Raw genomic sequence first — 26765 nt, forward strand, 5'->3', positions numbered from 1 at the left:
TAGGACGGGATCGGGTCCATGCCAGGTATTATCCATTGGGTCTTTCCATAGGACGGTGGCATGGTTTGTGCTGGTATTAGGGTGCCAGAAGCGGTCAGCCGCAGAATGTCCTTTTTGATCTAAACTTAAAAATTTAGAATAAAGAGAGAGTGGGATAATAGATTTTTGGGGGATCCTTTGATGGGGTACCACTCCCCCTTTTTTATTTTTTCTATGATGTTTTTTAGAGACAGATGTGCTCTTTCAACTATACCTTGGCCTTGGGGGTTATATTATTTCCTGCCATATGAAACCCCAGGTAGGTATAAGGGTCTTGTAATTGTACATTATCAGGGGCAATTTGAAGCCCGTGTGCCTTTAAGGCTGTTTTCATATCACGGTAACATGTTAGGACATCTTGTTCCTTTTTACCAGCCATTAAAATGTCATCCATGTAGTGAATAGCATAAAGGTCTTTCCACATTGCCCTTACTTCTCTTATGGTGGCAGCCACAAATTTTTGACATAAGGTAGGGCTGTTTGTCATGCCTTGGGGTAAAAAGTTCCAGTGATATCTCCTCATAGGTTCTTTGAAATTCACAGAGGGGAGGCTAAATGCAAAGCGTTTTTGATCGGCCGGGTGTAATGGGATAGTAAAGAAACAATTTTTTAGATCTATGACAATTTTATAATATCCAAAGGGGATGGCTACAGGGGTTGGAAGACCAGGCTGCAAGGCTCCCATAGGTATCATTACTTTTTTTACCGCTCTTAAGTCTTGCAATAATTGCCATTTTCCAGATTTCTTTTTAATGACAAAAATAGGAGTATTCCAGGGGGAGTCACTTTCTGTAATATGTCCTGCCGCTAGCTGTTCCTGCACTAACTGCTGGGTGGCCTGTAACTTGTCTGAGGATAAAGGCCATTGATCGACCCATACAGGTTCATCTGAAAGCCAGGTGATTTGGTCTGCATGGGGTACAGGAAGATCAACAACCTCTAGGCTAAATTTCCCAGGCCTTTTTTGTGGGTGTGTCCTGTGGCCGGTGTGGGTTGAGTAATGCCTGTCTCAAGCTTTCCTAAGCCTTTTCCTGGCTTAAATCCCTGGGAAAGCATTTGAGCTGTGACTATATCATTGGGGCTACCCATAGAGTCCCATTTGGGCAAGTAAGTCTTGTCCCCACAGATTGACAGGGAGCCCTTGGAGGACATAGGGCTGTATAGTTCCTTGATTTCCCTCCCTATCTTTCCAAGTCAAGAGCTTGGAACTTCTTTCGGGGTTTCGGGTTTGCCCAATGCCCTGTAAGTTGGTTAAGGAGGGAGAAAGGGGCCAGGTGGATGGCCAATCAGCCTTTTTAAAGATGGTAACATCTGCCCCTGTATCTATTAGGCTTCGAATCATTTACCGTCAAGCCAAAGAGACATAGTAGGTGTGTGGGTGGTGATGGGTGTACCCAGTAGGCATAGGAGCCGAATGCTCTGTCCCTGCGGTCACTATCAGTGGCAGTGTTGTTAGTGGGTATTACTGGGAGTATTAGTAGTTGAGCAACCCGCTGTCTGGCAGGGAAGGAAATAATGCTTTTTGGAGCAGAAGCCATAATTTTTATTTCTCTGGTGAAATCACTATCCACAACTCCAGGGGAAATGTGGAGGCCACTAATAAGGGACCTGCCACGCCCAATGATGAGGCCAAAAGTGCCTTTTGGTAGTGGGCCAAACACGCCTGTAGGCAGGGCTTGAACTCCCATAGGCAGTGTTAGTACAGTGTGGGAGGAGGCACAGAGGTCCAATCCTGCGCTCCCTGAGGTGACTCTACAGAGGTCGTAAATGGATTGCCGCTGGCAGGAACAAAGCTGATTGCCCCATAAGTCTGATTGTTTGTCGGGGCCTGGGGCTGGCCCCTCCTCCCGCTTCCCTGATAAGGAGGGAGTGGGCGACCTGAAGAATCGGTTCTTGATTTGCATTCATTAGCCCAGTGTCTGCCCCTGTGGCAACGGGGGCAGGAGTTGGGAAGGGGGGTAGCTTTTGGCTAGCAGGGGGGGCGGCGATGACAATCTCTGGCTAGATGGCCAGGGTTGCCGCAAGAGAAACAGGCCCTAGGTGCACGGGGCACCGGGGATGGAAGCACTTCTCTCAAGGCCGCAGAGAAGGCTTGGGCCTGTTCAGAGGTGGCCTCCCTTATGGCGGCAGCTATAGCCAGGCCCTGCTGCTTTGTGGGACCTATGTCTGAGCAAAGCTTAATGTAGCCAGAGAGATTTTCCCTTTTTCTATAGGGCCGGATAGCCGCTTGGCAGGCTGCATTAGCATTTCAAAGGCAAGTTGTTTTATATAGTCAGCATCAGTATTTGCATCACCAAACATTCTCTCAGCGCCGGTACAAAGTCTACCTATGAAGCCGGAGAATAGTTCCTCCGGGCCCTGACGGATAGATGTTAAGGAGGTAAGGGATTGTCCCTTGGTAGGCAGTCTTTTCCAGGCCTTAAGGGCTGCAGCACGGACTTGTTTGAAAAGTCCAGCATCATAATGCAACTGATTTGAGTTCTGCTTAAAATCTCCTGCGCCGAGAAGCATGTCCTCGGTCCACCTATTCTCAGTTCTGAGATTCTGCTGTGCAGTTTCCTTGCAAAACTCACAATATTCTGACTTCCAAAGGAGATAATCTCCTGCACTGAGAGCGGAGCAGGCAAGGGTGTGCCAGTCATGGGGGATGAGCCACCCACCAGCAATGTGTTCTAACAGAGAGAGGGTGTATGGAGCAGTAGGGCCATAGGTGGTGACCGCGGGCTTAAGCTCCTTCAAGGTTTTGAAAGGGAAAGGGCTATAGATGCACTCAGGCTCAGGTTCAACAGCAACCTCGCTCCCCTCACCAGCCTCATTAGGGCTCCCAGGCCTCTCGATAACAGGGGATGAAAAAAGGGGTGGTTTGCGGAAGTTGGCAGTTAGGGGATTTTTTAGAGGAGGGGTTAAGTTGAGCTGACGCTGCAGAGTTGTGCATAGAGATTGTAGATCCTTTCTCTCTTTTAAAAGAGAGAGCCATAACTTTAGATCTGCATTGGGGTCTAGGCTAGTGGGGGCGGAAGCGGGGGTGCATATGGGGGTGGGCAGGAACCAACAGAGTGTTCTTCAGCCTCAGGGTTGGAGTTATCGGAATCTGTACACGGGGCGTTAGGGTTTGGATTACTAATAACTCTCCTCCTCTGATTAGGGCCAGCTCTTCTCTTAGAGATATTATTTTTGCAAGGGGAAGGGGCACTCTCATCATCGCTATCTATTTTAATAGACACCGAGTCTCAATCGGGAGGTGGTAGTTAGCAGGACTTTTTGCCAGGGGGGATTTAGAGAGCGTCCCCAACTCTACTCCACCACCTTTCATTTATGGTCCCTTCCTGAGGAAGCCACCGACAGACTTCTCTCAAAAATCTAAAGAATTCTATTATCTCCTTAAATTTAACCTTTATTCCTCTCATCTTTAATGCCTCTCCGAGTCTCTTAATAAAAAGTTCGTGCTCACTCATTGCTTGTCCCATATTTGCCTATCACTTACCGAGGCTTCACAACCGGGAGGCAGGTTCCCTCGCGGCGTCCTCTTATTACTCTCTGATTCTCCTTTTTGATTTCTGGATGTTACACTTGGTCTGGCTGGACTGTCTGTCGGCGTTCCTCACTGGATCCCTCGTTTTCAGGTCCCTGTGCTTGGGCGCCAATTGACCCGGCCTGCAGGTAAAACGAACCGGTACCTGAAAGAGGGAGTGGGAATTGGGGGACAAGAGGCGAGAGAAACAGAGACAAGACAGGATTCTGATCAAGTCTCCGTTTATTGAGGGTAGAGCGTCAGAATATATACTAAGGGGAGGGTATTAGCAGGGGTGATAGGCTGATGAAGTGGCTCTTCCATATAAGGCAATAAAATGCTGTTACACCACTTGCTATAGGTTGTGAGTCTTCAACGCTGGTCATGGCTTCAACATCTTGTTGCGCAGGCGCGACACTTTTTGCCCAGGAAACTGGGGAAAGGGGAAGAAGAAGGCGGAAGCACAGGGGTGGAGTAGGCGTACTTATGAAAACCGCCATGTTGCTGGAGACCACAAATGCACGTAGCTCCGGGCAGCTCCCCACATATATATATATATTCATATTTGAGCAATAAGAAGGCTTTCAGGAGGTAACTCTTAGGCACCCTATATATATATATGAAAGAACATACAAAGGAACTTAGATAGTCATATGAGTTAGCTAACACTGGGAATAGAAGCTGTTCAAAGACATTTATTTTGGTGTTGTGTGCGGAGCTGTAAATACTTACCGATGACTGTGAAAGACATATTGGCCACAACACGGCCAAATTATTCTGAGCCACATACTCAGATCTTCCTGGTCAATGTGCCCCATCAAAGATGGTTAGGGTGCCTTTAGCACTGACATGGAATTTATCACTGTCAGTAATCTGAACATCTGCCTATGGAGCAAAAAGAGTTGTCACTGGAAGCAATTATTTATTAACAAACAAAAGCTTTACGTTTTGTCTGATGTAGTTTCAGTGGTTCAACCAATGTTGATATACTTTGAACATATATCAAACACTGAATGAGGTACTATAGATCTAAAGAGGCAAGAAAGCAGAGAGAGAGAGAGAGAGAGAAACTGGTTTCCAAGAGGTGTGGTTTGCCTCTCCTAATTAAATAAGTTTCATATCCAAAAATGTAATCATTTATATACTTAAATATGATAGCTATTTTGAAATATTCATGATCCTGATGAATGAATATATACAATTTATTAATTCCCTTGCTTACTTCTAAAACAGAATTGTAACAATAATTATAAGACAAAATATAAAAAAGAGGGAAAATGCTCGCAAATTCACTACCTTAAAACATCAAAACGTTTTCATACTACCACTTTCTCTTTTATTTCTTATTTATGCACTCATAAATTTTGTATATTTCCAAAGATTTTGTATACCCATTTCCCAATTGAAATTATATTTTAAGATGATAAATATGATTACATTTAAGTGAAAGATGTTTAAAAAATGCATTTATCTACACTTAGCATAGATTTATGTACATATTAATTTTTTTTGTTGGTGAAAATTTGTAAAAGAAATGGGCTCCACAAGATTGCAGTTGAGGCAGAAATGTCTCTATACTGCCCTCCCCAAAAGACTCAGTAAAGCCTAAGTATGAGAAATAATTTTTTAAAAAACAGCTCATACTCTAGTGAGGACCTGTACTTTATGAAGTATAGTCACAGAGATTTAGGGTGAAAAACTACTTCATAGTTCTTCAGATTCTCACAGCTGCCTTTCCCCAGTGCTGGAAGCAAGTCCAAGGTGATGGGTAACCAAACAGTGAAGATAGGAGGTGAGGAGGAAGTAGGAGTGGCATACCAGATAGGAGGGCAGAATGAAAGGACCAGATAAATAGAAGGTGTATGGAGGAGCCCAGTTTCACAGGTGACAAGGAGCATAGGGTTTGTCCTTCTGTTCTACCACCTCACCTCCTTTAGTACTGGACCACACACCCTCATCTGCCAGCTGGTCCACCATCTTCTTCCCATATTTGCTCCCTTCCTCACTCCTCTCCTTACATACTGCAGAACTCCCAGGCTAAATTTGCAGTTCTAAAATTTTTTGCTTAGATTCTCTGAGGTATCAGATAACCTTCCAAGAAATCTGCTTAGCAGATTTCTTATTCAGATTTCTGTTGCTTGTAGCCAGAGTAGTTTAAATACTCCAGATGGATGACCCTGAACAACATTATTTGCTCTTCCCAAACTTGTGAATTTAAGAGGATTGTTGAGGAGATTAAATGTGATAGCTTATGTAAAGTGTCTGGCAAACAGTATGCACTCAAATCTATTTGTTTGTGATTAGAAGCAACTTTTATTAAGCATTGTTTGGACTCGGATATTTTGCTGATGTGATTGTATGTGGCAGGTCGAATAAAATATATAGCAGGCTTTAGATACTGACCAAAATGTCATTTTTTTTTTGAATTTCCAAGTTTTAGTACAAAATATATTTGAATTATATAATATTAAGAAAAAAAGTTTTATAAGAAATATTCAAACTACATGAAACGACAGAAGCTTAAGTCTCAAGCATGAGACCACTGAACTTTATAGAGAACTGCATAAGATGCTTGACTATTGCACACACAAAAGCTACCATAAAAATACAAGGCCTTGAAAATATATGGTAACAACAAAACCAAGCCAAATGTCTTTGGAAAACAGTTTTGAAACATTGACTAATCTTCCATAAAAGCTATCATTTAAGTGTATATGGGCTTGATAATTTTTAAGAGCATTGGAATCTGAGATTAATTCTTCAATTTTAATGAAAACCAAAGTAATTGTGTGAAAGAATATGGCTCAAAGAACTACAGGAGTAAGATATATAATTATTACTTCTTTAAAATCACTCAAGTTCTGTACCTGTTTAACACTTTTGACATGTCATTTTATTTTAATAGCAAGCTTTTCAATCTTTTCATGTTTCAGCTAATGATCTACTTTTAGTCCACTGCAGAGGTATTACTTTAGAAATTGTTTGTAGCTAGCCACTAAAACTTAATTTATATATGAAAAAGCAAATTTTCCTTAGAGGAATTAAGTTATGCTCATCAAGATTTTATCACATGGCAAATGAAAAAGGGTAGGCTCTATCAAAGATCTGAACTGAAATTAGATACAGTCCCTTTAAAAATAGAAAAGGATGAAATAAACATGCTTCAATGTAAAACAAATTTTAACATTACAGCAGCAATAAATCAAAGTGAGAATCATTAGCTCTGTTTCAGTAGGTCAATACATCTGTCACTGCTCTTAATAATACTGTACTTTTCTTTGACACCTCACCTTATTCCAAGTAATTATGGGTTGTGGTTCTCCTTGAGCCTGACATGAAATGTTTATATTCTTCTCAACCTCTACACTTGCATCCTGAAGTAGCTGAGTAAACACTGGCAGAGCTATGGAAACAAACTGAAATAGCATCATGTCAATATCATTTTGTCAATATTTGCCAGCCATGTCAAACAGCATTAATCTGGATGCTGTGCTGGTTAACCATACTAGTCTTGAAAAAAATCAATAACTTGGGCATGCAGGAGAATTATAAACATTAAACCCAGGTCAAGGGAGGCTGAAGAATAATGCACACCATCCTTGGGCATATTCGTAATGTTTATTTCTTCAGCTGAACAGGGAGTACAAGGATTACCATTACTTTCTGATACTCTTCTGTAAATCTTAAATGTAAATATAATGGAGCATCAAAAATGTATTGCTGGATGAGATTTTAAAAAATTCTCTTGTTAAGTGAAAATCTTATCTTCTTTCTTTGACAAACACAAGCTGCCACAACTCACCCAACATGAACCAGATATTGGTATACCACTATAACTATTAAGGAAATTGAATTCACAATTTTAAAAAATTCAGAAAAGAAATGTTCAGGCCCAGGTGTTTTCTCTGAAAAATTCTGCCCGGTGTGTAAAGAAGTATTAATATCAATTCTTTACAATCTCTTCCAGAAAACAAAAGTGGAGAAATACTTCCCAACTCTTTTTAGCAGGCCAACCCTGAGAAAAAAACAGACAAATAGAGTACCAAAAACAAAAGCAAAAAAACCCTACAGCCCAATATCCTTTATGAAGTTAGAAAAAACTCTTTAACAAACTGTGAAGGATTCAACCATATAAAATAAGTATAGACACCATGACCAAGTGGAGTTCATTCCATGGATGCAAGACTGGTTCAACATTAGGGAAGCAGTCCAGTAATCTACCACATTAACAGGCTAAGGAAGAAAAATCACATGGTCATATCCATTGATGCAGAAAAGCATTTGACTAATCCAAACACCAATCATAACAATTCTTAGAAAAACGGAAATACAGGAAAACTTAATCATGAAAAAGAACATCTACCAAAAAACTACAGCAAGCATACTTAATGGTGAAAGACTGAATGATTCCCCTCCCCCAGATTGAAACAAAGTAACAATGTCAGTTCTTTCCACTCTTTTATTTTTTCCTCTCTTTATTTTTTTTAAATGTTACATTCAAAAAATATAAGAGGTCCCCATATAACCCCCACCCCCCTCACCCCACTATGCCCACATCAACAACCTCTTTTTTCATCACGGAACTTTCATTGCATTTGGTGAATACATTTTGGAGCCCTGCTGCACCCCATAGATAGTGGTTCTTTCCACTCTTAATGAACACAATACTGGAAGTCCTAGCAAGTACAATATAGCAAGAAAGGGACCTAAAAGGCATACAGATCAGAAAAAAAGCAATAAAGCTGTCCCTATTTGCAGATGACATGATGGCAAACACTCCAAAATGAGTTCAGCAAAGTCACAGTATATAAGGTAAATGTATTTTAAAAAAACAACTGTATTTGTATATTGAAGTAAAGAAAACATTTCTTTTAAACATAAAATTCAAACTACAATAAAATTTGCAATCATCTGAATAAATGATATACTTATGTATAGATCTAACAAAACATGTACAGCCCTCATATTCTAAAAACTACAAAACACTGATGAAGGAAATCAAACCAAATAAAAGGAGAGCCACCATATCATGAATTGGAGGTTCCAACATCTTTACTATGTCAATTATCCCCAAATTAATGGACAGGTTTAATACAATTCCTATCAAATTCCCAGCAAGATTTTTCTAGATATAGACAGAAGCATTGCAATATTTATGGAAATTGAAAGGAACTAGAATAATTGAAACAATTTTGATCAAGTAGAGTTAGGTGGGAGGAATCAGTCTAGTACATTTCAAAATGTATTATATAGCCACAGTAATCAAGACTGTCTTTTAACGATGAAGGGGTACATTCACAAGTCAGAGGACTAAAAGTAAACACACAGATGTACCCAGTTAATTTTTGACAAAGGTCAAAAGCAATTCAGTGGAGGAGGAATATTCTTTTCAATAAATGTTGCAAGAGACACTGAACACCAATAGGAAACAAAATTGAATCTCTATCTAAGTCTCACACTTTATGCAAAAATTAACTCAAAATGGACAATATACTTAAATGTAAAAGGTGAAACCATGAAACTGTTAGGAAAAAAAAATTATAGGAGACAATCTTAAGGAATCTAGGGCTAAGCAAAGAGTTCTTAAACTACATCAAAAGAAGAATCCCTAAAGGAAAATTGATTGGACTTTATCAGAATTAAAACTACTTTTTAAAGATTTCTTTTATTTATTTATTTCTCCCTACACCCTCATTGTTTGCACTTGCTATGTCTTTTAGTCTTCCTTGTTTCTTTAGGAGGCACCAGGAACTGAATCTGTGATCTCTGATGTGGGAGAGAGATGCCTAATGGCTTGAGCCACCTCCATTCCCTGCTTTGTTGTATCTGTCATTATGTTTTTCTTCTTGAGTCTATTTTTCCATCATATTTTTGTAGCAGCTTGCTATGCCTGCTTGTCACACCAGCTTATTGTCTTCTTTAGGAAACAATGGGAACCAAACCATGGACCTCCTGTGTAGTAGGTGGGAGCTCAATTGCTTGAGCCACATCTGCTTCCCTAAAAAATTTTTTTACAAAAGATTCTATGAAGAAGACAGAAAGACAAATTACTGACTGAGAGGAAATATTTGCAAATCACATATCCAGCAAAGGACAAGTGTTTAAAATATAAGCACTCAAAACTCAACAGTAAAGAAAACAAGCAAATACTCTGTTTAGAAAATGTGCAAAAGTCATGAACAGATATTTAATGGAAGAGGATATACAGATGGCAAATTGACATATATATATATATATATGAAAAAAATTCACCATTATTAGTCATTAGTCTAACAGAAATTAGAGAAATGCAAATTAAGACCATCAGTATCATTACATACATCAGTATGTAATCAGTATCATTACACACCTATCTGAATGGCTAAAATTAAAAATGGTGACACCAGAAAATGTTGGCAGGGGTGCATAGATACTGAATCAATCACAAAACATGGATGGGGCTACAAAATGGTACAACCAATCTGGAAAACTGTTTGGAAATTTATTTTTATAACCATACATGCAACTCCCGTGTGAATCAGCAGTTTCACCCCTCGGCATTTGATCCATAGAAATGAAAACTTGGATTCACACATAAAATTGTACACAAATGTTTATAGCAGCTTTATTCATCATAGCCAAAAACTGAAAACAACACAGATATCTTTCAATTCATGAATGGTTAAGCAAACTGTTGTATATCCATATCATGGAACACAACTCAGCAATATAAACAATTGATGCACACAACCACCTGAATGAATAGCCAAATAATTACGAAGAATACGGGGAAAAGCCAATCCCAAACTTTACATACATAAAAATTCTATTTATATAACATTATTGGAGTGACAAAATTATAGAAATGGAGAACATTAATGGTTGCCAGGATTTGAGGAGGTAAGTGAGGAGGGAATGGGGCACAATAGGGAATTAGAGATGGCTGCAAAATTACAAAAGGAGTGGTCTTTGTGTTGAAGGAACTGTTTCGCTTCTTGACTAAAATCAATATTCTGGCTATGCTTGTTTCAGATTTAATTTGTTCTTCTTTTTCTAGTTTCCTAAAGTGGAGGCTTACAGAAATGATTTTTATGTTTTTCTGCTTTTCTGATATATACATTCAATGCCATAAATTTCTCTCTAAGCTCTGCTTTAGCTGCATCCCACAAATTTTGATGTCTTATTTCATTTCCTTATAGTTAAATTTTCCCTTGAGACTTTATTTTTGAATCATAAATTATTTGAATTTAAATTAGTAAATTTTTGGTAATTTTCCATCCTACCTGGAAACAGAAATAGTACACTATTTTCTGTTATTTATTTCTAATATTATTCTATTATGGTCTGAGAACATACTTTGTATCATTGCTATTCTTTTAAATTTGATAAGATGCATTTTATGTCACTGAATGTGGTTCAGCTTGGTTATTATTCCATGTGAGCTTGAGAAGAATGGGCATTCTGCTATTGCTGGATGAAGTATTCACTAAATGTCGATTACAGACAGTTGATTGATGTTGCCATTCAGTTCAACTCTGTCCTTACTGAGTTTCTGCGTGCTTTATCTATAAATTACTATAAAGCTGTGGAAGTCTCCAGCAATAGTAGTGGATTTGTCTGTTGTGCAGTTCTAGCTGCCTTTGCCTCACTATTTTGATGCTCTGTCAAATATATTCATATACAGGATTATGATGTCCTCTTGGAGAATTGACCTCTTTGTCATAATGTAATGCCCCTCTTTATCCTGGATAATCTTCCTTGCTCCAAAGTCTGCTTTGTTTGAAGTGAATATAGGTACTCTAGATTTCTTTTTTTTTTTCATTAGAGTAGTCATGAGCTTACAAAACAATCATGCAGAGTTCCCATACATCATCCCTCCATGAAAACTTTACATTGTTGTGGAATATTTGTAACAGATTATGAAAGAACATGATCAGACTATTGCCCCTAACTATGGTCCATAGCATACACTTGGTATCTGACTTTCTTTTGATTAGTGTTAGCAGGTTATAGCTCTCTCCATTCTTTTATTTTATCACAGATAAATAAATTAGATTTCTTATAGATAACATATGTTGTGACCTTATTTTTATCCACTCTATCTCTTTTTTTAATTGATGTATTTGGGCAATTTGCAATTGAAGTGATTATTAATGTAGCTAGAATAATACCTACCATATTTGTAATTATTTTCTATTTTTGTCCTTGATCTTTGTTTCCATTTTATGTTCCACTCTTTTCCTGTTTTCTGTGGTTTCAATTGAACATTTTATTTAATTTGAGTTTCTCTCCTCTCTTAACATATTATATTTTTTAAAAACAATTTTAGTCATTGCATGAGAGTTTGCAGTATGCATTTACAACCAATCTAAATCCATATTTAAATAACACTATACAGATCCATAGATAGTGTAGGTAGTTTTTAACACAGTATTCCCAATTCTTTCCTCAATCCTTTATTACATTGCTGTCATTCATTTCACTCATCCATGAATTCTAATCACACAATATGCCATTGCTATTACTATTTTGAATAAACTGCATCTATTATTCAATTAAGAACAAGAAAAATAAAATATTTTATTTCATCTTTATTCATTCTTAAACACTCTTTATGTAAATCTGAAGTTTCAGCCCCTATAAATTTACTTTTCTCTGAAGAGTTCCTTTTAACATTTCTTGCAAGACAGGTCACTGGTGATACATTTCCTCACTTTTTGTTTATTTGAGAAAGTCTGTTTCTCTTTTAAGTTTGAAGAACTATTTTGCTGGATAGTGAACTCTAGGTTGGTGATTTTTTTTTTCTTTCAACATATTAAATTATTTCATTATACTCTCTTGTTTGCATGGTATCTGAAGGGAAGTCTAATATAAAATTCTTTTCCTTGTTCCTCTGTACATATGACTTTAAGATTTCTCTCTTTGTGTTTGCTTATCTGCAGTTTGAGTATTATATACTGTGGTGCAAATTTTGGGGGGTTTATTCTCCTTGTGGTTCCTAAGCTTCCTGGATCTGTGGGTTGGTATCTATCAATTTTGGAAAATTCTCAGTAATTTTTAATCCAATTATTTCTTCTGTTGCTTTTTCTCTTCCTTCTTCTTCTTGTATTTTCATTATGCTTATATTATACCTTTTGCAATTCTACCACAATTCTTGTATATTTTCTTCTGGGCTTTTAAATTCTTTTTTCTCTTTGCTTTTCAGTTAGGGAAGTTTCTACTGACTACCTCCAAGTCCACTGATTCTTACCTTAGCCTTATCCAGTCTTCTGATGAGCCCATCAAAGACATTCTTCAATTCTGTTTCTGTTACAGTGTTTTCAATTTCTAGCATTTCCTTTGATTCTTTCTTAGAAATTATACTCTCTGCTCACAAAACCTTATGTTCTTTCACATTATTTATTTTTTCCATCAGAGTCCTTGACATGTTAATCATAACTATTTTAAATCCTGGTCTGATAATTTCAACATCTGGGTCATGTCTGAATCTGGTTCTGATGTCTGTTTTGCCTCTTTAGACTGTGTTTCTTATTACCTTCTGGCATGCCTTATAATTTTGTTGAAAATCCAGATGAGATATATCAGATAAAAAGAACTGATGTAAATAGCCCTTTAATGTGGGGTTTTATGTTTATCTGACTAGGAGTTAGACTGTGTTAACTGCTGTAGCTGTATAAATCAGAGTCTAAACTTTCCTTCAGCATCCTAATTTTTGCCTTAGCTGTTGTCTATAGTTTTCCTAAAGATTCCTTCTTAGTTTCTGAGCTTTGTAGTTCTTTCAGCTGTAATCCCCCTTTTTAAAAAAAAAATTTTTTAAATATTTATTTATTTCCCCCCCTTGCAGCTTGCTCGTTGTCTGCTCTCTGTGTAAAATTGCTGTGTGTTCTTCTGTGTCTGCTTGTCTCACTTTGTTGATCATCTTTGCTGTGCCAGCTCTCCATGGGCATGGGCCACCAGCTCTCCATGGGCATGGGCCACCAGCTCTCCATGGGCACGGGCCACCAGCTCTCCATGGGCACGGGCCGTCAGCTCTCCATGGGTGCAGGCCAGCCTGCCTTTACAAGGAGGCCTGGGAAGCAAACCCAGGATCTCCCATATGGTAGATGGGAGCCCAATCTGTTGAGCCACATCTGCTTCCCTGTAATCCCCTTTTATTATACAGAAGCCCTATCAATGTTGTGGTAAGGTGTTGGGGAGAGGAAGCATCTGTAATTCTTTGATGAGGTTTCAGTCTTCTGAGCCTCTGCACTGGGCTGTGACCTTCACAAGTGTTGTTCAGCTTTTTTCTTCCCTTAGGTAAAATAAAGAGGGCTGGATCCAGGAATTTCCCTTCTCCCAGGTAATTTTGGCTCTGGTAAAATAGTTTCTCTTAAGAGCAGGCTTTAGTTAAGGAGAACAGAATATTCTGGGTATTTCAAAACCGTTAATTTTCTCCTTCCCCTGCTGGTAGTGGGAGGAAATTTTTCTCCAATCTTCACTCTGATAAGCTGGAGGTACTGGAGGTACCCCTACTGGAGGTACCCCTAAGACTGCTTCCAGTAGTTTTCACTTCTCAAGCTGCTCCGTGGCTCAATGTCCAGCAAATTATCAATTATTTTTAAGTGCTCCTAGCAGTTGTTGGCTCCAGCAGTGGTTTCTGCTTTTGGGAAGTTGTGATTCTCAGTATTTGCCTCTCTCTCCAGTTTTCCAGGCAGCAGTTTGTCCTATAACCTCAATTGTTTGAAGAATCTAAGAGAATATGTTGATTTTCAGTTTTTCACCTTTTTTTTAACTTGTTGTAAGGATAAAAGTGACAACTTCCAAGCACTTTACCTGTCAGATCAGAAAAAAGCAGTCCCACATCTTTGCAATGTATGTCTTTATGTTCTTCAATTTCTTTCAGTGACTTACTAAACTTTTATATACTGTTCCTGTTCATCTTTTGTGAGTTTTATTTTAAAGGAATTTACATTTTCTTGCTCTTTTAAGGGGTATTTAAAAAATAAAATTAGGTATTCTGTTTGTTGCTAGCATGTAGAAAGGAAAATAATTTTACTTTGTGATGTCACACACCATTATTTGATACTCTGTGTTATTTCTAAAAGTCTTTCTATAGAAGATTTTGGATTGTGTACAAGGTAAATATTATCATCTATAGATTAAAAATTACCTATTTCTTCTAAACTCATGTTTGATAATATTTCTTTCTATTTGCACAGTCCAGGAACTTACTTACTTACTTAATTACAAAATTAAGTAAATTCTGTCTTCTTTCTAATTTCAAAGGTAATATTTTTAACATTTTACCTTTAAAAATGTGATTTCCTACAGTTTTTTTCTAAAAACTACTACTTTTTTGATAAAACTTTTTAGTTACTTATTGTTGTATTGCTGAAATCCTTTAAAAATAATAAATGATAAATATTTTGAGATTTTTTCTCTGTATCTACTAAAATAATTTCTTCTACATTAATTTATTAATTTCCATGGATTGTGTAGTATGTTATTTTATATAGATATTATTCTGCAGTGTTTTTTCTCATAATGCCCATTAACAGAATATATTTACTGTTCTCTTCTCTGAAAGTGTGTGTATTAGATTGATCTTTATATTAGAGCATTTATAGAATTTTTTGTAAATTATCTGCCAGATTTTTTTCATATCTATTTATAAAATTACTGAAAAGTTAGGCTTTAAACATATTTGTAAAAATCTTATTTGTAAACTTTTTACAAGTCTAATTTTTGCTTCCTATTTGCCACTTTCCATGCTTCTTTTTTACTTCCTTACATTTTCTATTTGATTCCTCTTTTAGTTGGTTTTCTAATTCTATTTCTTCTCCTTACTGATTTGAAACTTCTAACTATATTTTCATCCTCTGATAGCTTTGGCATTCATTCTCTAAAAACCCGAAGATGAATATACAAAACAGTCCCTCAACTCACATGTACAAGAATATTATTTAACCTTAATTTCAATAATGATTTTCCCAACCTATATTCCATTGTTGGCTAGTACTTCATTATGTGATTTTATTCAGTGTCATACATTATTACTATTATTATAAATTATCATTTAATAGACATATTTTAATGTTATCTACATGTTGACCAGTTTCTTTATTCACCATTGCATTTCATTTTGAATCTCAGCCATCCTTTCAAGAAATACAGTTTTAGAATTTCCTTCAGGTAGTTTAGCAGTTCAATATGGTTATGAATTCCAAAACTAGATATTGGGTATTGTGTGTAATTTAGACTGTATCTGGGCATGATTAAGTTATGATTAGGGCTTTGACTGGGCCACATCATTGGTGGGTGGGGACTCACAGATAAAAGACATGGCAAAGGACAGAGATGAGGGCTTTTAAAGTTGGAGTTTTGATGTTGGAGTCTGAGAGTGGTGGACCTCTCCCCCATGGATTAGGGAAGGCCAGGTGGTCAACTCCTCACTCTGAGAGGGTTGAGCCTGTTTACCAAAAGTTAGGGAAGGCCAGGTGGTCAACTCGTTGCTCTGAGAGGGTTGAATCTGTATGCCAGAGGTTAGGGAAGGCCAGGTGGTCAACTCATTGCTTTGAGTGGGTTGAGCCTGCATGCCAAAGGTTAGAGGGAATGATGTCTTCAAGTCACTGTACTAGGGGGGTTAAGACTCTAACCCAAAGATTGGATAAGGTATGGCAATCACCCCAACACTCTTGGAGGGTGAGGTCTGGAGCTTGGTCGACACCCAGATGCTTGATGAGGGTAGAACCAAGAAAATGGCTGTTGGGCAAGCAAGTGGAAAGGGTGGGTCCCCATAAGGCACCAAGGAGAAGAAACGATCATCTTAAGAATGACTCTCAGACTGAAATTGAATGGAACTTGTCCTGCAGGTCTACTGAAATGTAGAGGACCCCTGCCTCATGTTTCCCTCCCAATTTCTCCTTATTGTAATGAAAATGTTTATCCTTTGCCCATTTGTGTATTGGAAACAGATAAATTTTTGTAAGTTTCAGAGGTCTATAGCAGACAGGACTTTGCCCCAAGAGAAGCTGTATTTTTTAAAATTGATTGTACTTGCATTGTTACTGATTTAAAGTTTTATCAAATACTGTAATGTCTTTTTCGAATTCAGAGGGTGAAGTGTACAACAGTTTGATATGATTATGAATTCCAAAAATAGATATTGGGTTATGTTTGTAATCTGGTCCATACCTGGGCATGACTAAGTTATGATTAGGGCTTTGATCGGGCCACGTCATTAGGGCGTTGGGTCCCCACCCCGTAATGGGTGGGGACTGTCAGATAAAAGGCATGGCAAAGGATAGAGTTGAGGGATTTTTTTTTAAGATTTATTTTTTATTTATTTCTCTCCCCTTCACATCCCACCCTCCTGTTGTCTGCTCTCTGTGTCCATTCACTGTGTGTTCTTCTGTGTTCTCTTACATTCTTGTCAATGGCAACAGGAATCTGTGTCTCTTTTTGTTGCGTCATCCTGCTGCATCAGCTCTCTGTGTGTGTGGCACCACTCCTGGACAGGCTATGCTTTTTTTGCGTGGGGTGGCTCTCTTTTTAGGGATATACTTCTTGTCATCACCAGTAGAAGCCAGAAGAAACTGGAGTCATATCTTCAAAGTATTGCAAGACAAGTAAGTATTGAAAGACAAATACAGTATTGCATACCCATCTTTCAAGAATAATGACATGAATTGAGCTGTTAGTTCATTTGCTGAAGATGATTTGTCTTTATTCTCTCATTGTTTTTAAGATCTTTATCTTATTTCCTGAAATTTCACTATAGTATTTACTGAAATTTCACTACAGTATTTCCAGTATTTATTTCTGCTTATGTTTCTTTATATATATATATATATATTTTTTTTTATACTAGCTTGGATTCATATCTCTTACTAATTTTGGCTATTTATTAGCTAACAGTTCTCTAACAGTATCTCTTTCCATCCCTTCTACTCTGAGACTTAGAACTTCTAATTCTACCTTCCACATGTCTTAACTTCTCTTGCATATTTTACATTCTCTGCTTAACTGTGCTATCTCTGGGATAATATACACAGTTCCTCATTTCATTTCACAATTTTTTTTCTTCAGGCATGTCTAATCTACTGCTTAAAACATATGCTTTTTTGTGGGTTTTTGGAAAATTATTATTGGTTACTTTTCAAATCATTCTTTTTTATGTTAGTATCTTGTCTATTCGTTTTTGTAGTAAGAAAAGTTTTATGTCTTTAAATAGTTCATATCTCATTATTTTATGCTTTATGTGCTTTAGTTCCAATATTTAATACCCTTGAGGTTAATTTTTTGTTATTCTTATATCTTACAAGGATGGTTTGTTTCCTTGGATAGTTAGTAAACTGATTGATTTGATTGACACTAATATTTGGCAAACCTAGAAATGTAAACCTGAGAGTGCTTTCCTCCAGAATGAGTTTGTGTTAGTTGCTTCTGTGTGGCGGGACACTCCCCTCAGGGTCCACTTCAGATCCTGTCTAGAGCCTGTGGCTTATCAAGAGCATCTCAGGTTTAGACTCTCCAATGCCTGCTACTTCTCCAAATCTTGCTACCTATATTGAAGTGATGATAGGGTATTTGCTTTTTTAGGGTTGTCTCTCCATTCTTCATGCTTACCTCTCAATGAGCGGACTGCACATTCAGCCCCATCACCCCATTTTTAGGAATGATCATACTTCGGAGAATAACTTACACCCTGGACTAGCCTAACTACACGACATAAATTAAATTTTTACATAGGATCCTTTTAAAAATGTTTTGCTATCAGAACTTTATAGCTACTGTTTCCCTGTACTGCCATAATCTCCTTTGATAATTATTCAATCAGGATTCTTGATAACTTCTCAGAGAATTTGATGTCACAAAAGAATGTATTCATTTGTTTCTACTGCATCTCTTAACTTCCCCGCTATGAGCCTAATTCTCCAAAACTCTATGACTTCTTCCTCATTCTGTGTGTGGGGTTTCTCCATCTCTTATACAACCAAACCATGGAATTCCTTAGGGATCAGCCCTCCAAGCACTTTCCCTGCTGTATTTTTAAGATCATGTATATGCAGTGACCCCCAAATTTACGTTCTAACCAAGGCCTCCATTTTGAGAAGGGACTTCTATTCCCTATTGTCAATTTAGCATCTTCCCAAAGAACTGTCATTTATCAAACATGTCTAAAACACAAACTCTTGGTTTACCTCAAATCCAGGCTGTGCACAAAAGCTGGAGTGGTCCACGCTCACCAAGTCACTTTCCATCCTCAGTCCATCAATGACATCCAACTTCCCTTTGACTAACATCCAAAATCATGTTTTTTCCCTGCATGATCTGTCTTTTATCCATAACTCCAGCCTCATCTGAAGCAACTTGTCTCTGCTGTCACTAAATTGTTATAGACATACTGGTTATTTATTTTTTTGTTTTTTTAGTCCTTTGCACGTGATAAACTCTATCCCACTTCAGGGGCAACACACTGTTTTTCCCTTAACCAGTGATAATTTCCGTCTTCCAGCCTCCACAACAATTTTTTGAGTGCTATTCATCCTCCAGCTAACCTGCTACATTTCACTTCACTCAAGTCTGCCGAAATACTTATAGATATCTTCTCTCACCACACGCTCTAAAGAACATGTCCTGACACATTGTCTGGTCTCATGCTACATTGTGCTTCTTAATAGCACTTACTGTCATCCAGCATACGCTATATTTCTTTCTTTCTTATCCTTACGTTCAGATGAAGAATATCATCTTCAAGATAATAAGGAATTTTTCTGCCTTATTTGCGATTGAGTTACCCATGAGTAAAATAGCACTACCACATCATTGGTTTTCATGAGTATTAAATATTGTTTAATAATATGCATGAAATGGTGACACAATTTTACTAATGATCTATTGGAGATCTTGGAAAACAGAAAAGGTTAAAGAATATTAGAGGTGGCAGCAGACTTGGCCCAGTGGTTAGGGCGTCTGTCTACCACATGGGAGGTCCACAGTTCAAACCCCGGGCGTCCTTGACCCATGTGGAGCTGGCCCATGCGCAGTGCTGATGCACACAAGGAGTGCTGTGCCATGCAGGGGTGTCCCCCACGTAAGGGAGCCCCACTCACAAAGACTGCACTCCATAAAGAGAGCCGCTCGGCGCAGAAGAAATTGCAGCCTGTCCAGGAATGGTGCCACACACACAGAGAGCTGACACAACAAGATGATGCAACAACAATAACAAAAAAGAAACACAGATCCCTGTGCCGCTGACAACAACAGAAGCAGACAAAGAAGACGCAGCAAATAGACACAGAGAACAGACAACTAGGGTGGGAGGGAAGGGGAGAGAAATAGAAATAAATAAATAAATAAATAAATAAATCTTTTTAAAAAAAAAAGAATATTAGAGGTAAGATATTATTAATTCCAGGATGTTCTACACAGTCTAAACCGGTAACTGTTATTATTTCCTTAAAAAAGTAACAATAGCTAACTTTTATTAAATGCTTTCAATGTGCAGGAAGCCTTCAAATAGCTTTGCATTTATTACTCAATTTAATAATATTTGCAGATGAGGAAACTGGGGCACAAAATTATGATAGAACATAAGACAGATCAATTTACCATAGACTTGGAGTATCTTGATTTTAGCAATTATTATACAGATTGCTGTGTTATGAAGACAAAGTGATAAGAATGCAGTTTAAATAAAAGTCTCCTAGGAAGGATTTATAACTGGTTAAACCAGAAATATTGATTAATGGACTAGTGTTAGCCTACAAGAGAGTTCTGTGCTTTTCCCATTTTTATTGAAGACATGTACAAAAACACACAAAGAATTTTCACCAAATTTTTGGATGTGATTTATTTGGAAGAGCAAATAATTACATTGGATGCCACAGTATGAGTCAAAAGATATATTTACAGGCTGGTAAGATGAATTAATTTAAGCAAGTTAAAATTTTGAGTAGATAAATTTCAGAGTTGTTTTGAGATTAAACCAAGTGATTTGCACAGGTTGAGGATGTGGCTAACCTGTACAAATAATAATTCATGTGGCAATGGCCTCTGCATTTATTATGCATGAAATACAGTAAATGTCTCCACAGCTTCCACTAATGCTGCCCTGCACTTCCAGCTATCCTACACTACACATTGCCTTACTAATCCTGCACATTTGTTCAATGTTATCTTCTGACACATACTTGAAAAATTAAAATTAAATGTATTCTATTAGTCAGAGTTCTCTAAAGAAACAGAGCCAACAGGATGTACGTATGTTAAGAGATTTATTATAAGGTGTTGGCTCATGTGACTGTATAGGCTAAATCCAAATTTCCTATGGCAGGTCAGTGATGAGAATTCCAGGATGAGTGATGCTGAAGTTCAAAGTCAAACCTTTAAGCAAAGCCAGGGAAGAGGGGAGGGTGTAGTTTGGAGGCAAAATTCCTTCTGATTTTTCAAGACCTTGAATTCTCCCTTTCAATGCCTCCAACAGATTGTATGGACTTGTCCCCGTTGTGGAGGTTCATCTCATTTACTTCAAGTCAACCATTTATAGAGACTAATCCCATCTATGAAATACTGTAACAACAACGAGACCAGTGTTTGACCAAATAATAGGACAGCATAGACTTGCCAGGTGGATACATAAAAATAACCATCACATGTATGTTGAGTTCTGAAGAGTGTAGTCTTTAGGTAAAGATAGAGAGCTAAATTTTGAGTCAGAATAGATCATAGAGAAACACCTGAGACCACAGAGAATCGAAAACATGGGTTGCAGGATGTGATGGGGATTTTTCTAGTCACCCCATTATTTCTGTTAATGTCTAGAGCAGGGGAAGAAAGGTGATGTGTACCTTAGGTTCAAAGTGAGGAAAGTCCCCAGTTGTTTGGGCAGTTGTGTCCTGTAGGAGTTACTTAATGGTCCCAGTGCCTGCCCCACACTTGACTCCAGGTCAGTATAAAATGGAGTATTTGAGAAAAGTCTGCATCTTCCTAAAAGTATGCAGGGTGCAGGGCTTATGGGTGAGGATTTTCATTCTCTTGGAAGTTGAGAGGAAAACTTGACCCCATAAAACTGAAAAGGAGAGAGAGACTACTAGCATTTAGTTCCCCAATTAGACATCTGCATAGCCAGCAGACTTGATCTGATCTACTTGATCAGTGGTGAAGAGAATTAGCAGGGGATGGCAGAGCAGAAAGACAGAGTAGCAATGAAACATTTCTGGTGCACAGATAAATCATGTTCCTGAGGATTAGGTGGTAACCACAGGTCATGGCTTATGCCATCTTTCAGGTAATGCCCCTAAGAAACTCCATCAGCAGGAATGGGATAAACCAGCAGTAAGAAGAGATAAAATTGGCCAAAAGCCAAATGCTGGAGCAGGGCCTCTATGTCAGGGAGAAGAAAAGTAGTGAGGCTTCAGGGTCACCTCTAAGTAACACATGCATGAGTCCTGGAGGAGAGCTAGCTCAGCAGGGGACCCTAGAGGTCAAGCACATTCTAAAAGGAGACAGCACCTGGATCCTGGGCGTCCCATTAGCAGGCAGGTCCTCCCATCCTCTCCTTCCCTGCCACCAGTGGGAAGGAAGAATTGAAAGATGAGCAAAGAAGAAAAGTGTGCAAAGAGCAAATTAAGCTTCTCCTTTTGCCCCTCACTACACTCAGGCACAACTCCACACCCCTGGAGTCACAGCTCCAGCCTGCACTGGGGGGAGGAAAGGAAAAGAACTGTGCCTGCGTTCTGAGACCAAATTTGAAAATGGCAGCAAAGAAGTTTCCCTTTTTTCCTGCCAAAAATCATCCAAAAGGAATGTGGAAAACAAGAAACAGAAGTAGATAGCAGAATTCAGAAAAACTGGTTAAAGAGCTAAAAAGTAATTAATGGAAGGGATACCCAAAGTAGAAAATATCCATCAAAGAAGCCTGCAGTGAGTGATAAACCTAAGGCAAGGACTGGCCAGATGCCTGAGGGACACCTCCAGAACAGACCCTGTGATGCGGGAACACTATTACATCATTATATGTCTACCCAGCTACCCCAGTCTTTCAGTGAATCACCCATCTTTTCATCAATGATTTGAAATGCCATCTTTTTTCATACATTACATTCACGTATGAAATAAGATCCACTTTCAGAGCCTCTCTTTCTCTCATATATATATATATATATATGAAAATATATTATATATACATCAGAATATATATATATATATTAAGGGGGCATCAAGAAATGAACCTGGGACCTCATACATGGGAAGAAGGTGCTCAGCCACTGAGATACACCCACTCCCTTCTATATTGTGCCTTAATATACTATCTGGGCACTGTTTTAATTACTGTAACTTTATTGTGTAATGTGATTAGTCCCCCTTCATTATATTTCTTTTTCAGAAATGTTCTATTTACTTTTTCTTGTTACTTTTGACAGTTGTCATGATTTATCTCTCCAAAACTGAGGATAGTAAATATATTTGGTTTATTCTTTTCTTTAATGAAAATATTCATACCATTTCTCTATTAAGCAAGATTCTGGCTGACGCGTTTCAGTAGATCTACTTTACCATGTTGAAGAATATCATTTCAGAACTAAGTTAAGAAGTTTTTAACGAGAATGGATGCAGGATTTTATCAAATGTCGTTTTAGCATCCATAGAACATATGTATGATTTTTCTCTCTAAATCCATTGGATTAGGCAGCCAAAGAGATGCTGGTACAAAGTACCATAAATCTGTTGGTTTTTAGAAAGAGTATTTATTTGGGGTAAAAGCTGACAGTTGTAAGGCCCTAAAGTGTCCAACTCAAGGTAACATAAGAGGTGTTTTCTCACCAAAAGCCTGTTGCCCCATGTTGATGCTAGATGGCAGGTGCTATTTGGGAGGCTTTGGCCTTCCTCTTTGCTCTTGAGGCTCCATGGGCCCAGCTTCTTCAGATCTCAGCTGGAGGCTGGAAGTCTTGTTTCTTTCAAGGTTCAGCTGCTCTGTTCTCTTCAGCTGCAAACTATCAGGTGAGTGGCTCATCTCTCTTCCCAGGGTCACAGGATCCTCTTCCTTATCTATGGAGCTTCCTTCCTCTTTTCTTGCATATCTGCTTCTTGGTCTTGATTGAGTGTCCATTTATACAGCCCATTGAGAGAGTGGGGACTCATCCCTGCACACCCTAATGACATGGTAAATCAAAGCCCTAATCTTGATTTAATCAAGTAAACATAAATCCTTTAAAGTTAAACCAGTCAAAGGGTATCATGTCCAAAGGAACAGGTCAGTTTAAAACCATAATCAATATCTCTTTTTGGAACACATAAATAATATCAAACTGCCACATGCCACCCTCTGACTCCCAAAAAGATACTACAATATTCCAAAAAAGCCTTAAATCCTGTTGGTTAGCAATGCTAAGTACAAAATCATATCTCAGTTACAGTGTATAGAAATACAGTTTGTTTTGGGCAAAGTCCTCTCTGGCTGTAAACCTGTGAAACTTAAGAAACAACTTATCTGCTTCCAATATACTAAGGGAAAGACAAAGGCTAAAGATTCATGTTACCAAAGGAGAAATTGGGAGGGAAATATGAGTCACTGGTCCCCCAAAAGTTCAAAAACCTTCAGAGTATACTTCATTAGTTTCAACGTCTGAGAGTAATTCTCAAGATAATGATTTCCTCTCCCTGTGGCCTCATGGAGATCCACCCTTTCCACAGGCTTGCCCAATGGCCATTTTCTTGGTTCCACCTTCATCAAGCATCTGGGTGGCAACCAAGATCCAGATCTCACCCTCCAAAATGTTGGGGTGATGGCAACACTTTCCCCAACTTATGGGGAACAAATCCACCCCTCAGAGCACTGAAGTGTTGACTTCACTCTCCAGTCATTGGGCAATGTGTTCCACCCTCTCTGTAGCCTGGGGCAGTAAAACTCACCCTGACCAGTGGGATGGGACACCCACCCTCTTCAAATACCAGGGCAAACTCACCCTCTACATACACATATGTGGGATCCTTCTCTTGGCCCAAGGAAATGTCTTAATTCCAGATCTTGGCTTCCATGGTTTTCCTCTTAAGCAGTTTTCCTTCCATCACTCCCCTCCATGTCCCTTTCAGTACAGGCCAACAGTAGATTTGTTCATATATATCTCAAAAAAAGTATATTGGTTTAGCATGCAGGAATCAGAGGTCCAAACTATCAGACAGTAAAACTTGCTACAAGTCTTTCCTGGATAACTGCATTTTCGATCCTAATTTATAAGTTCCAAGTTTAGTTAATTCCCCAAATGGGACACTATCATCTGGGAGCTTGATCTCAGAGGTTTGGAATTTCTGGAATCAGTCTCTGATTTCTTTGTGCCCAACAATTCAGTTCTCAGCTTATCTCTTTCATCTAGCATTTTGCTATAAGCTGCAAGCAGAAACTAAGCCACATTCTCCAAGTTCACTTTGGAAAGCTTTTCAGCTAAATGCCCACACTTGCCATTTTCAAATTCTGCCTTTCATAAAACATCAGAAGTTAATCTTGCTAAGTTCTCTGTGACTTTAAAACAAGGATTGCCTTTCCTTCAGTTCCCAATAATGGTTTCACCACTTCCTTCTAAGCCCTTATCAAAAGTCTCTTTATCATCTATATTTCTACCAACAGTCTCTTCAAAGCAATCTAGGTCTTTTCTTCAAGCGTCTCATAATTCCCCCCAAAAAATACTCCTTGATTAATCACTTATAAAACTGTTCCAACATTTTGGTAATTACAAAAGCACTACCCCACTCTTATTACCAAAGTCTGTATTAGCCAAGTAGTGCTGATGCAAAATACCAAAACTCTTTTGGTTTTTATAAAAGGGTAAATATTTGGGGTAAAATCTTACAATTACAAGGCCCTAAAGTGTCCAACTCAAGGTTCATAAGAGGTATTTTCCCACCCAAATTCTGTTACCACATGTTGACGCAAGATGGCGGGCAATATTTGTGAGATTTTGGCCTTCTTTTTTCCTCTTAAGGCTCCATGGGCCCAGCTTCTTCAAATCTCAGCTGTAGGCTGGAGGACTCATTTCTTTCTGGGCTTAGGAAGTAAGCACACAGAGGAAAGAGAAGCAAGCCCTGGGAAGAGAGGAACCCAGGAAGCCTGAACCCTTGCAGACTTCATGAGCCATCTTGCTCCAACACATGAAAATAGACTTTGGTGAGGGAAGTAACTTATGCTTTATGACCTGGTATCTGTAAGTTCCTACCCCAAATAAATACCCTTTATAAAAGACAACAGGTTTCTGATATTTTGCATCAGCACCCCATTGGCTGACTAATACACCCTTTCATTCACATAGGAAGCATCTCTGACATAGACAATTTGGAAAACATGATAGAGACAGAGAGGATAGAAATGAGAGAGCAAGCTAATTGACACTGAAATAAAGGAAAGAAATCAGGCAAAATATAGCACACCAGTGTTTCTCAAATGTTCTGATCTCAGGAAATGACTACACTCTTAAAAATTATTGAGGACCTTAAAGAACTTTTGAATATATTGAAACAGAGAAATTAAAATTTTATTTATTCACTTAAAAATTATGGTACTTGTTTGGGAAGTGGATATAGCTCAAGTGCTTAAGACCTGCTTCCCAATACAAGGTCTTGAATTCAATCCCCACTACCTCCTAAAAAAAATTAAAAAATAAAAGTAAAAATTACAATATTAGGTCAGTTGTGTTAGTTCTACTCACTATAATGTGTTACAATCAAATCTGTCCATTTAATACTTTTACAGAGAAGCTAATAAAAACTCTCACATACATTAAGCATCAGTACACCTACTCAACCCTCCTGTCTCCTGATATTATAGATAAATTGTAGATAAATTCCATAGTCTGAAGTTTAAGTTCTGATGTGTTATGATTCAACCAACATCTCCACCTATTTCCTCCAATCTGCCTTCATTGCTACACTTATGATCCTACAACACTCCCCAAAAAATACGTTTTTCTATTTTGTTCATATCCATGCCTGTTATCAATGGTATTTTCTCATCTATCAATATTTGATAGAGTTAGTATATCCCTCTACATTTATCAACTCTTGGATTAAATGGCATATTCTAATACTAGTTTCATGATATTTTATACTGTCTCACCAAAAGTATATGAGCATTCTTTCTTCTGAACACTATGACATTTTCTTTGTTCCTTCATGTGGAGTTTAATCACATTTTGCCTGTATTAAATCACTTCATTTTAATTCTACAAGCCCTGAGTCCATTATATGGAAGATCAATATGAGA

The 26765-nt window shown here is 38.1% G+C and overlaps 1 protein-coding gene across 1 annotated transcript in view; it reads right to left on the bottom strand.

Annotated features, from left to right (window-relative positions):
• Window positions 1-3603: 3603 nt before the first annotated feature.
• LOC101419529 (probable oxidoreductase PXDNL) overlaps window positions 3604-26765 on the bottom strand; it is a 46995-nt gene continuing 23833 nt past the window's right edge. The window contains 1 exon segment of the mRNA XM_071208113.1: window positions 3604-3716. Within this exon segment, the coding sequence (XP_071064214.1) occupies window positions 3604-3716 (113 nt within the window).

The sequence above is a fragment of the Dasypus novemcinctus genome, chromosome 14, assembly GCF_030445035.2.
Source record: "Dasypus novemcinctus isolate mDasNov1 chromosome 14, mDasNov1.1.hap2, whole genome shotgun sequence".
Taxonomy (NCBI): domain Eukaryota; kingdom Metazoa; phylum Chordata; class Mammalia; order Cingulata; family Dasypodidae; genus Dasypus; species Dasypus novemcinctus.